At 34.0% G+C, this 14,680-nt stretch overlaps 1 protein-coding gene and 1 pseudogene across 1 annotated transcript; one reads left to right on the forward strand and one right to left on the reverse strand.

The window, feature by feature from the left end:
- The first annotated feature begins 248 nt into the window (after window positions 1-248).
- Window positions 249-5,117, forward strand: LOC142614798 (putative disease resistance RPP13-like protein 1). Its single transcript, XM_075787432.1, has 2 exons — window positions 249-4,361; window positions 4,832-5,117. The coding sequence occupies exon 1, from the start codon at window positions 604-606 to the stop codon at window positions 4,327-4,329; it is 3,726 nt and encodes a 1,241-aa protein (XP_075643547.1). The 5' UTR covers window positions 249-603; the 3' UTR covers window positions 4,330-4,361; window positions 4,832-5,117.
- A 7,576-nt stretch (window positions 5,118-12,693) lies between these two features.
- The window catches only part of LOC142615622 (receptor like protein 27-like), a 2,961-nt pseudogene continuing 974 nt past the window's right edge, over window positions 12,694-14,680 (reverse strand).

A 14,680-nucleotide genomic window follows, 5' to 3' on the forward strand; every position in this document is an offset into this window, starting at 1 on the left:
CTTTCTCATTAACAAGTTTTTAGATCATTGGTTGCTAAATTGACTAAAAGTGGATGCTCTGAATGGTTGAGAGCGAAATTTTTTAAAGAATGTTACAGCAAGTGGGAACCATCATAGCCATCAGTATTGACTAAAGAGACATGTAATTATTGTGCTTCCTTCCTAGAAGGTGCAATGGCCTACAACTCTCAACTCCCTTAGCAGTTAGCACATTGGATCAAATTCTCAAACCCACCAACAGAGTGCTAATCATGCTGCTCATATTCTAGCTAGGTGGTCCCTTGATATTTCTTTTTTTTGCTCTTTTGATCAGGGGTTCGGCCCACCTAGTTTTGCTAATCTCATCTTGGTGGAAGTTGCCTAGGCTGTGTTGTTGTAGTTTCTTTCTGGTAATAAAAGTTTTCTTTCACACAAAAAGAAAGAAAAAGGTAAGGACTTCTGCCTCACAGGCTTAATAGTCAACAAAGAAATGGTTTAAGAGTTTACAGCAAACATTTTCACAAATATCTCTTTCTTGTGTGGAGTTCATTTCATTGGTTTGCTTTCTCTTGCCTTTGTCTTAAACTTAATATTCACAATTCACGTTTACACAAAGAAGAAATTATGGCAGGGGTCTTACTAGGAGAAGCGCTTGTATCTGCAATCATTGAGGTGGCGGTAGAAAGAGTGGCTTCTCCTGAGGTTTTAGACTATTTCAAAGGAAGGAAGCTTGATGGGTTGCTAAGAAAGTTGAAGCTAGTGCTGTTATCTGCTAATGCTGTGCTCACTGATGCAGAGGAGAAGCAAATTACAATCCCAGCTGTGAAAGAGTGGCTGGACGAGCTTAAAGATGCTGTTTATGATGCAGAGGATGTCTTGGATGAGATTGCCACTGAAGCCTTGCAATGCAAGTCAGAAGTTAAATCTCAAACCTGCACAAGTAAGGTATGGGACCTCATCTCTCTTTCTGTTATTCCAGTTGACAAACGGATAAAATCAGAGCTACAAACGATTATTGAAAGATTAGAATATATTACAAAACAAAAGGGTGTCCTTGGTCTGAAAGAAGTTGCTGGTGGAGTACCATCACGACAATTAACAACTTCTTGCCCAGAAGAATATGGTGTGCATGGTAGAGATGTTGATAAGGAGGCAATATTTAAGTTGTTGCAATCAGATGAAGCAAGTAGTAGCAATGAAATATGTGTTGTTCCCATTGTTGGTATGGGTGGGATTGGTAAAACAACTCTTGCTCGGCTTGTATACAATGACAACAGAGTAAAGATGAGTTTTGATCTCAAAGCATGGGTTTGTGTCTCTGAAAAATTTGATAGTTTTAGAATAGCAAAAACTATTCTTGAGGAGGTAACTCTATCTGCTTGTGACATTCAAAATTTGAATTTGTTGCAAATTAGAATCAGAGAGACCTTGACAGGAAAGAATTTTTTTCTCGTATTAGATGATGTTTGGAATGAGAATTATATTGATTGGGACGAGTTACTCAGAATTTTTAGATGTGGGGCACGAAAGATTCAAATCATTGTTACAACACGCAGTGAAAAAGTTGCAGCAATTATGCACCCTATTTCAACTCATCTTTTAAAGCAATTGTCAGATGAAGAATGCTGGTGGTTATTTGCACAACATGCATTTAAAAATGGAAGCTCCCATGAATATCCAAACCTTGAGGTAATTGGTAAAAGAATTGTCCAGAAATGTAAAGGCTTGCCTTTAGCTGTAAAAACACTTGGGGGTTTGTTACACTCTAAACAAGAACCAAAACAGTGGAATAAAATTCTGAAAAGTGATATATGGGACTTACCAAAAGGTGAAAGTAATATTCTACCAGCTCTAAGATTGAGCTACCATTATCTCCCATCATATCTAAAGCGATGCTTTGCTTATTGCTCAATCTTTCCTAAGGATTATAAATTCAAAAAGGAGGATTTAGTTCAATTGTGGATGGCAGAAGATCTACTGCAGCAATCCAAAGGAAATGGGAGGTTGGAAGAAATAGGTGAACAGTACTTTGATGATCTAGTATCAAGGTCATTTTTTCAACGATCAGCTGACAACAAATTAGTTTTTGTAATGCATGACCTTGTCAACGACTTAGCAAAGTTTATATCTGGAGAATTCTGTTTGAGGTTGGAAATTGAAGAATCGGATGAAGCTACAGCAAAGACACGGCATTTGTCATATTTTAGAGCTGAATTTGACACCTCCAAGAAATTTGAGGTCTCCTACAAAGCTAAGGGTTTGCGCACCTTGTTGGCTTTAGAATCCTCGACATTTTCATTGAGTCAGTTTGATTATTTGGCAAACACAGTAACACATGATTTATTGCGGACATTTAAGTGTGTACGGGTGCTATCATTATCTGGCTATCATAGCATAAGAGAGTTACCTGATTCTATTGGCAATTTAAAGCATCTACGTTATTTGAATCTCAATCGCACTTCAATCAAGCGCTTACCTGATTCTATTTGCAATTTGTATAATTTACAAACCTTATTGTTATTCAGATGTTCTTTCCTCATTGAGTTGCCTGCCAAAATGGGAAAACTAGTCAACTTACGCCATTTGGATATAATTGGAACAAAGTTGAAAGAGATGCCATTGCAAATGCGTCAACTGAGAAATCTTCAAAAATTAACTGCTTTTGTTGTGGGTAAACACAGTGGGTACAGAATTGGGGAATTAGGGGAGCTTCAACATCTTTCTGGAACATTGTCGATACTTAACTTGCAAGAAATTGATTGTGCTAGAGATGCTACGGAGGCTAAATTGAAGGATAAGAAGTTCTTGTCTGAATTAGTTTTGCAATGGGGTGATGATAGTAAGGATTCCCAAAATGAAAGAAGTGTGCTTGAACAGTTCTGTCCTCATACAAACTTGAAAGCTCTCACCATTGAATTTTATGGGGGCACAAGATTTCCATTCTGGTTAGGAGATTGTTCATTCTCCAATATGTTGTCCCTTAATCTTGTAAATTGTAAATATTGCTCCCTTTTGCCTCCTCTTGGACAGCTTCCTTCCCTTAAGGAGCTCTCAATTGCAGGTTTTCATGAAGTATCACGTGTGGACCGTGAGTTTTATGGGAATAGTTCTTCTACAGTTAAGCCATTCAGATCCCTTGAAAAGTTAAGCTTTGCAGAGATGCCAAACTGGCAAGAATGGCTTTTATTTGAAGGTGAAGATGTAGGCGGAGCTTTTTCTACTCTCCAAGAGCTTTGTATAATTAGATGTCCCAAACTAAGCAGTGGCTTGCCTAACCAACTTCCCTCTTTAACCCACCTTACCATTGAAGAATGTCAACAACTTGTTGTGTCACTTCCACTATCTCTGGCCATTCATGAATTAAACTTAAAAGATTGTAGTAAGGTACTATTGAAAGAATTGCCACCTCAACTGCATAGTCTCACAATTGAAGGATGCCACATACTACAGTCCTTTGTTGAGCTAATGATATCACCTCCAAGAGGTTTTCTACTCATTACATTGAAATCACTTACAATCTGTGGTATTTTACAGTTGCCAAGGGGCCATTGCTATCCATCACTTGAAAGATTGAGGCTACAAGGTGGCCATGATTCACTTTGGTCTTTTCCGTTAGAGTTCTATCCGAAGCTTAAATTTCTTGAAATGTATGGATGTGAAAATCTTGAGTCTTTTTCTGTATCAGAGGGATCTCACCTAGATCTTACTTCTCTCACTCTTTTGGAAATCAGGAATTGTCCTAACTTTGTGTCCTTTCCCAATGGAGGACTGTGCGCACCAAATTTGACACAGGTTACCATCATCAATTGTAAAAATTTAAAGTCCCTACCTGAAAGGATGCATGCTCTCCTCCCATCTCTTGTGGATTTGAGATTATCATGGTGTCCAGAACTCGAATCATTTCCTGATGATGGTTTGCCCTCTAATTTAAAAACACTTGCCATCTGCTTCTGTGACAAGCTCTTTTCCCATCGCCTGGAATGGGGTTTGCAAGGTCTTCACTCTCTTAGAAGCTTCCACATTCGTACTAAACACACAGAAGTATTGACATTTCCAGAGGAGGCATTGCTGCCTGCAACTCTTACCTCTCTTTCTATCTCATCTTTTCCTAATCTAAAATCACTTGACAAGAAGGGGTTTCAACAACTCATCTCTCTTGAACGCTTGGAGATTATTTCTTGCTATAAGCTTCAGTGCTTACCAAAAGAAGGCTTGCCAACCTCTCTTTCTTTTCTACATATCCGCCAATGCCCTCTGTTAGAGCAAGATTGTCAAAGAGAGAGGGGGAAAGAGTGGCCTAGGATTGCTCATATTCCCCTCATAGAGATTAACTTTGAAGTGATCACATGAGTTGTGATTGAGAAGGGCTTTTGCATGCCCAGGTACTTGTTGTGCACTAATATTACCATTCTTCTTTTGTTCAATTTTTTTTAGGGAAACATGCAAAAGACTCCCGAACTTTTAGGTCAAAATACCCCTTGTCCTTATTCTATAAAGGCATCACATGACTTAAACCACTGAGTCTACATATTATATGTCAAGATACCATAATTTTAGTTTACTTTCGTAAATATAGCTGAAAGAGAAACTTCAAAATATACATAAGAAAGTTTAGATTTTATTTATTTGAAAAATTAAAAGATAAAGCTTTCTAGTAAAATAGTTTCAGCACACTTATGTAAGAGATGCTATTTTTCAAGAAGCAGCTTTTGATCTCAGGAAATTAAAAAAGAAAAAGAAAAAAAAGGAAGCATTAAGTTATGTAACGGTTACCATAATTTTTAAAAACTTGGTGATTTTCAATCTGGCAATTTCATTGTATATGCTCAGTTGTTTGCCTTTTCTTTTGCAGTGTCACTTTCAGAGGTCAATAACTAGTGCTCACACGCCCAGCATCAACTTCATGCCACTGCTAACTGCTGATCCTTTTGTATCATGTATAAACTCCTAATTGTCTAGTAGTTTTCAAATTACTGTAAAAGTTCATTCATGTCAAAGAGTCCATTACTCTCATTCTTGTTGGAGCTGCTCCTGCCTCGTTATCTACTCATTACATTTCCAGTTGGAGTGTTGGACTTGAATTTAAAAACAGAATATTGGGGGAATGATTAACAATTTTCCATCATATATATTTTTGATGATTTGCTCATTTTTGACAAGTTTAGAATATTTTATGAGACATTGGGATTTGTCCTGGCAATATGTTAGGCTATTTAATCTCAGGAAGACACCAAGGCAGATGAAAGTTAGTGCTGCTTCAGTACCTTCTAGTAGCTGCTGAATTCTCTCTCTCTCTCTCTCTAACATGTTACCTGTTTCAAAATGATGAAAGAAATTTGTACAGCTGAAAGTTTTTCTCTATTGCAAACTTCTGAATAGCACAAAGTAAACACACACAAGTTTTCTCTATTGCTGAAAAGTATCAATTTCTTGTGCTGCTCTTTTAGTTTTAGCCCAACATCTTAACTAGTTTCTTGCTGTGTTTGCTTTTCAATTCAATAGGGTAGACTATTGGGATATCCCTGGTGTTGAATGTTTTTGCTTTTTTTTTTTCCCTACTAATTGTAAAGGACATTTTTTAATGTATTTTTGGCTGAATAACCTTTAGTTGAGCAACCCATGAAGAGGCATTGATAGTTTTCAATTATATGGAAAGGGCATTGGTTTCAAGCATGAGTTATTCAATGGCCAAGCTCAAGCAATGGTAACAAATAGGCCTTATATCTCCCTTTCTTATCTTTGATCTATGGAAGTCTTTGTTGAGGAATGATGCCAAAGGAAGAAAGGAAAAGAATGGTGCAAGGTTGCTCAAATCCCCTGCATAAGAATCTAATGAAATTGTCATATGTGCAAAAGCTCTTAGATGAGACCCAATTTTACCATCCACATGAGAGATAGGTAGCAGCATGGTCAATTTTACAGTTCATTGTTGTAGAGTATGACTTTACATTCAATAGAATGACGATAAATTATACACATGGTTGACCCCTTATTAGTATATGAAGGATCCATAGTTGATCCCAAATTTTTAGGACTAAGGCCGGATTGTTGTTGCACTTGTTTCATATGATGAGCTAATATCGATTTAATTTGTTGCTTCTTTTTTTTAAAATAAAATGCAAGACTTGCATCATTAGGCTCTTAAATTTCTTATATGCTCTCAAGTCACTTGAAAAATCCTTGACCTTGAAGATTTTTGCTTAATGGACTCCTTTTGCTCACATTCTAGCTTGGGGAGGGTCTGCAGCATTATTCAACTTCTACATTTGGAGTTCAGAACTCTGCTGGTGCAGCAAGACAAAAGAAGAGGCAAAAGATACACAAAGCTGATGAAAATGGAAAAGCAATCACATGAGACAACAGCCATTTTTTTTTTTTAGTTTTTTGACAGAAGATGCAATAGGCTGAAGATCTTGGACGCTATATACCCGCCTGAGACCCGACCCAAACCGAATGTTTGGGTTTTTGGGTGAGAGTGATTGCGGGTCAACTATGTCGGGTTGGCTTTTGGGTTGGGTTTGAACCTGACCCAACCCGGAAAATGCTCAGCCCCTGACAATAGCAAATGAGTAAATATGTAGCTGCAGAAAATTTCACTAATTTTTTCACATAGTTGCCTTTGCATTTGTGTTGTGGTGAAGTTCAATTGAAGCGAATATGTGAGTGAGTATTAAAATTTTGGTAAATTTTATTGTGTCCATAGCAGGATTGATAGCAAATGTGGCCATGAAGTAGACAGAACATGGAATAAGAAATTATTTCAAGAAAATTCACTAAAAATTATATTCCGCCAATCAAGCCAACTATTTTGAAAATTCTATTATGAATTATTTCACTTAAGGGCCGCCTCTGCAATTCATTAAAAATCAATTTTTTTTTTAATCCATGTAGTTGCAATGTTAGGGATTGTTCAAACAAAGATGCATAGAGTATGACAATACAACCCCTTTCTGTAGAAATTTGCACAGCATGAAAATTGATATATATATAATTTCAGAGTAAGATAATAGCACCAAAAACAAAAAGGTTTGAGAGTAAGATAGAGGGGTCAGTGTGTGCAAATGGTAATGGATAAGTCTCTTGATAAGTCTCGTGTTATGGTGGGCATAGTAGGACTTGTTATTTATAATCTGAAAGTATGCTGATTCCCTCTCATAAAGGGGTGGGCCTCATAGTAGGTGGCACTCACCCCTCTGTAAGTTACCTTGTAAATATGAGGAGAGTATACATTAATTTTCTGTCTAGTAGAGCATTATCTCAAATATTATATGAGTAAGATGCGAAAAAGTCTGATTTTTTCAATGTTGTATGCGAATTGAATTGAATGGTAATATAATGACCTGGCTTTCTCTTGAAATATAGGGTTGGTACTGATGATAAGGGTTAGACTTGTATTACCATAATTTTAAGATACATAAAGGTGTTTCATTGCTTCTTTAGAATAATTTTATAATCTATTATAAGAGTAAAATTTAGGTACAATACTTAGGTGGTATTCCTTAAACTCCTATTTTTTAGATTCAGTCATGTGATTATACTTAACTAAAAATGTACTTTCATCTCATGAGAAAAAAACTATGTGGTTGAATTTTAAGAGAAGAACCTAAATAATAGAACCTAAGTATTGTACCTAAGTTTTGTTATTGTCATAATTTTTTGTTTTAAAAAGTTGGACTTACACAATTTGTATTCTTTACATAACTTAAAACCAAATTTAAATATTTTGCTTTACTATCTATTTTTATTATTTAATTTTAATTATGTTATTGAAATATTTTCTTTAGTTTATATATGATTCTTAATTAAAACTTAAAACGAATATCATACCAATATAATACTAATACTAGTCAATGGAATATTTCATTGCATAGAATGGATGCACTGGATATCACCTCCTTGTATGAACACAGTCTTAATAGTTAATACTACAATGTAATAGTATTCTCAAATCATGTCATTGTTTACATCAATCTTCTAGACTGACAAATATCATAGAAGTCAAAGTTATCAAATTATAATCATATGCTCTAGTCAAGCTGGATGAAGATTAAAGAGAGGCCAATCCTATCATTTGATAGATAATTTGAGAGAATATATAGCTTTGAGTAATGAATATTTTTTTATTTTAATTGATTTCCTATAAATTTTATCTTAGGATCCTCGCACAACTTTATTCTCTAATGATTTTAAAGTGTGTATTGGTTTTTTTTTTTTTTTTTGCCAAGTTGGTCTAAAAGCAACCCATTCCTACAGTGTAACTCAACAAAAGAAAGAAAGAAAAAAGATTGCAAATTAGTTGTTTATAGGAAAACAATACTTTTTTCATTCATTCATGTGTATTACATCTTTGTAAAGTGTATAATCTGGTTTTTCTTTAATACATACATTTGATTTTCCTATATTCTGAGTAGATCTTGCAAGACATTAACCCACTTTGTTACAATTCTTGTTTACATAGTTAATCTCCCACCATCATGGATGTGAATACAATGATTTTTCATTTTAAATAACTTTCATTTCTTTTTTTAAAATATAATTAATCCATTTTTAAAATTTTATAAACCCCATTCTAATTCTTTTAGGTGAGTGCAACTAAAAAAAAAAACATTGCATATTACATAACGCTTAAAAAAAAACTTTCAAATTCTCAATGGGTGTGATGATAGAGCATAAATCCATAATTGCGTGTATTATTCTCACACTGGTAGTCCTATCAAATCTCCGATGGTATACATAGTATTATTTATTGTTGTCATGAAACGTGTGTTTAATAAGTCCACACTTAAGAGGCCCTTTTTTATTTAGAAAAAAAAAAATTCCAGAATTGTGTAGGTTCATAGTTAGTTAAGCCAATATCTCACAGAAGTGGCAAACAATTACAATTAGAGCAAATTAAACAAAACCACACCCAGTAATCACGTTGCCAGGTAGCACCTGACCGATTCTCAAAAAAGAATATTAAAAAAAAAAATTTTAAAAAGTAGAACCTGACCAAGTTGCACCCTAAAATCATGGATCTTGAGCAAGTACTTGCTTTAAGTGTACATTTGATTTCTATCTCTTCTCTATATATGATTGAAATAAAAAATTTTAGTGTCCACTTTTCAATATTTCTGAAACTATCCCGTGCTATTTACTATTTAGTTCAAATTGATTTTCCAAAAACACAAATTAAGGACAAACAAAGTATTTCAAGGAATGGTTAAAAGAAATATTGGAATAAAATTAAAAGTTAATGGATAAAATAGTCAAACTGAAAAAAAAAATCCCTTAAATATATCTAATCCCATACCTCACATTTTTACATAATTTAAATTCTTTATAAAACTATAATTATCAAAATTTTGAAATTCTTTAACATTAAAAAAAAATACTTAATTGCATGTGCTTTTGTATTAGAACCACATTCCCTCTTCTTTGTGTGTAAGTTTGTTATTTGAAAATTATACTTAGTTGAAATATAAAAATTTCATGAATTGAATTTAAAATGAGCTCGCGTAGGACTTGTACAAGAAAACTTACACATGTCATATTGTTTCCTATGCTTTTTTTTTTTTGGAGAAAAATATTGTTTCCTATGTTAAGTTTATAATAACTAAATAAGAAAAATATATCAAAACTCGTCCAAATTCCTTTCCCAAAAAGAAAACTCATCCAAATTCCTTTCTAAAAAAGAAAACTCATCAAATCTTTATATATATATATATATATATATATATATATATATATATATATATATAGTAATAATAATAATAAGTGAAGTTGAGAGAAACTTAAATTAGAATTTCAAATTAGAGTTCCAATTATGCGTCATGTGTCCTAAGTTATTTATTCTTAAAGAGTTTTTCTTAATTTTAGAATCAAATGTAGGACCATATCATAAATATTCATCCAAATGAGTTATTAAGTACAAAAACCAAAGAGTTTAGAATAAATGAATCATAAAAAAAAATGCTTCACAATAATTTTTTAAAAACTGGACAATTTACATTTTATACCTAATAATATTCTTACAAAAATTTTTAAAGAGTTAACAAAATATAAAAATGACTATCAATAGTATTTAAAATATATATGTAGGAATTATATTATTCATTTTATTATATATTTTTAAGTGTATCTACATATGCATGGAGTTATAAGCTAATTCTGATAATGTGTCACCTTGAAAATCAACAAAATTTTATTATTAAAAGAATTACAAAGATGGAGAATATATAACTTTGATTAATGTTTATTTTCTCATTTAAGGTTTTTTTTTAATCCCATAAAAATATAACTTTGAAAGCAAAAGGGTAAAACACTTTGAATTTTGAATCCCACAGATAAAATTAAAATTGATAACATCAATGAAAAATATGTATTTATTTATTTATCCCAAGTAAATTTGGTCAAACAATTGGAAAAATCAGCAAAACTTTATTCAAGACAATCAAAGAGTTCCAGTACACACGGTGTTATATATATATATCTTGCAATGCATCATCAAGTCATATTAATCCGTTATCTCCAAAAAAAAAAAAAAAAGTCATATTAATCCGAAACTAAAAATTAGATTATCAGAATTTTATCAAAGAGTTCCAGTAAACACGGTATTAATCAGAATTTTTTCATAAAAAATATTAAAATTAAAAATTTATCTCTATATTTAATTTTTTTTTTTTTATGAAATACAAAAACTTCATTAAAAACTAGAAAAGGAAATTACATATGAGGGAGAGATGATTATCAAATTTTAACCTTATCAAAAAAAAGATAAAGATAAAAAATCAGAAAGGAAACTTAGCAAGAAATAACATATCATAAAACCAAGATGAAATCCAACACGTCTCTTTATCTCTCTTCCTTGCAAAATTATTCAAGACATCTAATATACTATAGATTAGGATCCTCTAAAATTCATAAGGTAATTGCATTATAAAATTGCAAAAATCCTTTTAATTCATTTTGAACAAAATGAATTAGATTTTGTCATATCATCATCACTTTTTTAAAATGAGATTTAAACAAAGGTTTAACTTTCACTATTTTATTATCTATTTAATTACATGTCTAATTCATCAATCTCAAAATGAATCCATATTTTTGGATACTCTTACCCATACTCTACCAAGGATCTCAATATAATATGCTTTCCTCTCATATATAGATGGGTTTCACATATAAATTCAGCAAATAAAACTCGCTCATATGCAACATGGAGACATGATGGTTTGCAATATGGTGCGCCAAACTTCCACTACAAAAAACGGGGTCTATAGCCGCGTTTCAAAAACGCGGCTATAGACACCGAAAACGCGGCTATAGACCTGAAGCCGCGTTTTCTATGGCCGCGTTTACAACCCCGGCCTAAGTGGCGCAGCAACAGACCCTTTGAGCATCCCTTTGAGCTCTCACTTGCCAAGGGATAGGTTAGTGTGGGTTCACTCCAAATGGTAGCTTCACCGTCAAAAGCGCGTACAAGATTGCAGTGGCTAACTTCAAGGAGGCATACAAGGAAGGACCATCGAATGGTGAAAAACTCAAAACCTTCTAGAGACGAATTTAGGGTATGAATCTGCCAAACAAGATTAAATCCTTTGCATGGCGTGTGTCAAAATATCATCCCCACTAAGGTGGATATGAGGCATCATCAAGTTATTGGTGAGGATATGTGTGAAGCTTGTGGGTCGGGGAGAGAAAATAGTGGGCATATTTTTTAGGAGTGTTAGACTACCTGTGACGTGTGGTTACGAACATGTATTATTTTTGAATCCTAGGGAGTCTGGTATGATGAGTTTGTCAACTTGGTCTGGTATCTCATGTTCGTCCAGCATGTTGGTAATGAAATTTTAGAGCTAGTCTTGATGTTTGCATGGTGCATGTGACATAATAGAAATGCGGTTAGGCATGGTAGTGATAGACAACTACTTCTGAGGTGGTGCAGAAAGCTTGTTTTCTGCTAGATGAGTTTCAAACAGCAAATGACTCAGTCTCTTAGCCAAAGGATAGTATTAAGGAGGTCCGGTCTTAGCCGAGTGCACCAAACTACAAAGCCAATGTGGATGGAGCAGTTTTTAACCAAGATGGATAGTCTGGGGTAGGAGTAGTGATTCGAGACCATGATGGCAAGGTAACGGCATCGTTGAGTCAGAAAATCCATCAACTGTTGGGGCCTCTAGAGATTGAAGCTAAAACCATGGAGGTTGGGGTTTTGAATGTGACTCTAAGACAGTGTCTGATACTTTGTTGGGGTTATGCTCTCCACCTGTGAGTATTTCGAATATACTAGCTGGGGTATTTTAGAAATTTCATGACTTTAGATTAGCTCAAGTGTCTTATGTAAGGCGACAAAGCAATAGGTTGGCACATTTTTTTGGCAAAGCACACCAAAGATATAGTCAATGGTGATAATTTTGTAACATGAATAGAGGAAAATCATTTGCTAATTGAGTTAGCCATTACTCATGATGTACTGAATCTATCTTCTTCTTAATAAAGTTACAAGTTTTTCATTAAAAAAAAAAATGTTAAAGTCTTTTTATACCATTGTTGATGTGACAGAAGTTCAGTTAGATGGGTTAGGTTTTGAATAAGTCTTTTCAAACTAGGAGTTTCTATTGTTATTGTTTTTGTTATTATTGTTATTGTTGTTGGTGTTATTGTTATTGTTATTGTTATTGTTATTATTGTTATTGTTGTTGTTGTTAGTATTTGCATCCACCAACTTCTTCTTCAAGAAATTCCTCCATGAGCATTCTTCTTGCATCTTCGTACCTCAATATGTAGTTCTCCATAAACAATATTCACTAGCCATTTCTATTTTTCACTTAAGAACACTAGATGACCCAATCCCAATCCAAACATCAATCCACAACAGTACCCCAACAATACAACTTTCCATTGAAACCCAAATTGGAAATTATCTTCTAGAAATCTCGATAGTAGTGGTGGTTGTTGTTGTCCAACATCATTGCCACAAGCTTTTGTCATTGGAAATTCACATAACCCCAGGTTCCCATTGCAAGAATCATTCATAAAGGTATTGAACTATTTACCTTGAGGTATCTGTCCACAAAGATGGTTTTTTGATAGGTTTAAAATTGTCAGTGATGTGAGACCTACCAATTGTATAGGAATTTCACCTATGAGTTTGTTTGAGGAGAGATCTAACCATTCAAGATTGGTCAAATTTCCAAACGATGGAGGCATACCACTTATAAGATTATTGTGTGAAAACTTAGGCCCCTTAAGTGATCGAAGCTCTCCAATTTGCTTTGGAATTTCTCCTTTGAAATTATTGTTGGAGAAATCAATGGTTGTGAATAGACTTTGAATTTTCACCAAATCAATAAAAATACCTTTCATCACCGCTGTCACAAAATCTTGATAATAACTATCACCCATATATTTCAATTTACCTTTGTCTGTGCTCGCATTCATCATTGCTTTTAAATACTTGAAAAATTTTGTTGGCAAAAGACCATGAAAGTCATTGTGAGAGAGGTCTACGATTCGCAAATTAGGGAACGAGAATTTGGTCTTGGGATTGCCTATGGCACCATGAAGGTTGTTTGATCGCAAGATAAGAACCCGCAACTCTGGAAGAGTTTCCAACCAACTAGGGAAGGTGCTATCAATCTTGTTGTTACCAAAATCTAGAATTTCCAACTTTCTACAATGGACTAATGATTGTGGCAATGACCCTTCAAATTGGTTGCCATTGAGTTTAAGACTTCTCAAGCGACATCCCTTTGCAAATTTCGTTGGGAGGATGCCATTAAGATTGTTATTTTGTAAATCCAAATCTATGAGATCATCACTGAAGTTTCCCAAACATGGAGGAATCATGTTACTCAAGTGATTATAAGACAAATCAAGGTACTCAATAGAACTGAGATTACAAATCAAGGAGGAGATATGTCTAGTTATTTTATTTCTTGCGACTGAAAAGAAAGATATGCCTAGTAGAGGTACTGGAAATGGTCCTTGAAGCAAGTTAGAACGAAAATCAAGATATCTCAAGTTCTTCCATGGAAGGTGTCCTACACTTGTGAAGAAGTTGTATGAAAGATTCAAATTGTACAAAGAATCCTTCCCCACCTCCAAAAACCACTTCGGAATAAGGCCTTGGATTTGGTTTTTGGAAAGGTCTAAGTAACCTATATATTCAGCAGTTCATAAAAAGTGTGGAATTTCAGTTAAGTTGGAAGAAGACAATTGTAATGAGAAAATTTTGGTCAAGATATTGGTGGCAAAGGTGAAGGAGCTTAGTGAGAGGAGAGGGTTATTTGACATATCAAGTAAGTCAACATTTTGAGCTTTGAGAATATCTTTTACTCCACATTGCCACTTAAATCATTGAAGGAAACTCTTAGGTTAAAAAGGCTCACCAATTTAGAGATTGACAATGGAAAGGGACCATGTAGATTGTTATTATTCAAAAAAAGAGCAACCAATGAGTTATGCCGGAATTCACCAATATGCCTAGTGAATTGGTTATAACCAAGAAATAAGACACGCAAAGATGGTATTGTATACACCCAAGATGGTATTGTCCCATTCAATAAGTTATCAGATAAGAAGAGATATTCTAGATTGGAAGGAATCTTATTGACTAGTTGACTATTAGAAGAATTATTTGAAAAGAAAATTTGAGTCAAGTTTGTCGAAACTTCCGGAAACTGCCCTATGAAATTGTTGTATGAGAGATCTAAGTAAG

Source organism: Castanea sativa, chromosome 11 (assembly GCF_040712315.1).
Source record: "Castanea sativa cultivar Marrone di Chiusa Pesio chromosome 11, ASM4071231v1".
NCBI lineage: Eukaryota > Viridiplantae > Streptophyta > Magnoliopsida > Fagales > Fagaceae > Castanea > Castanea sativa.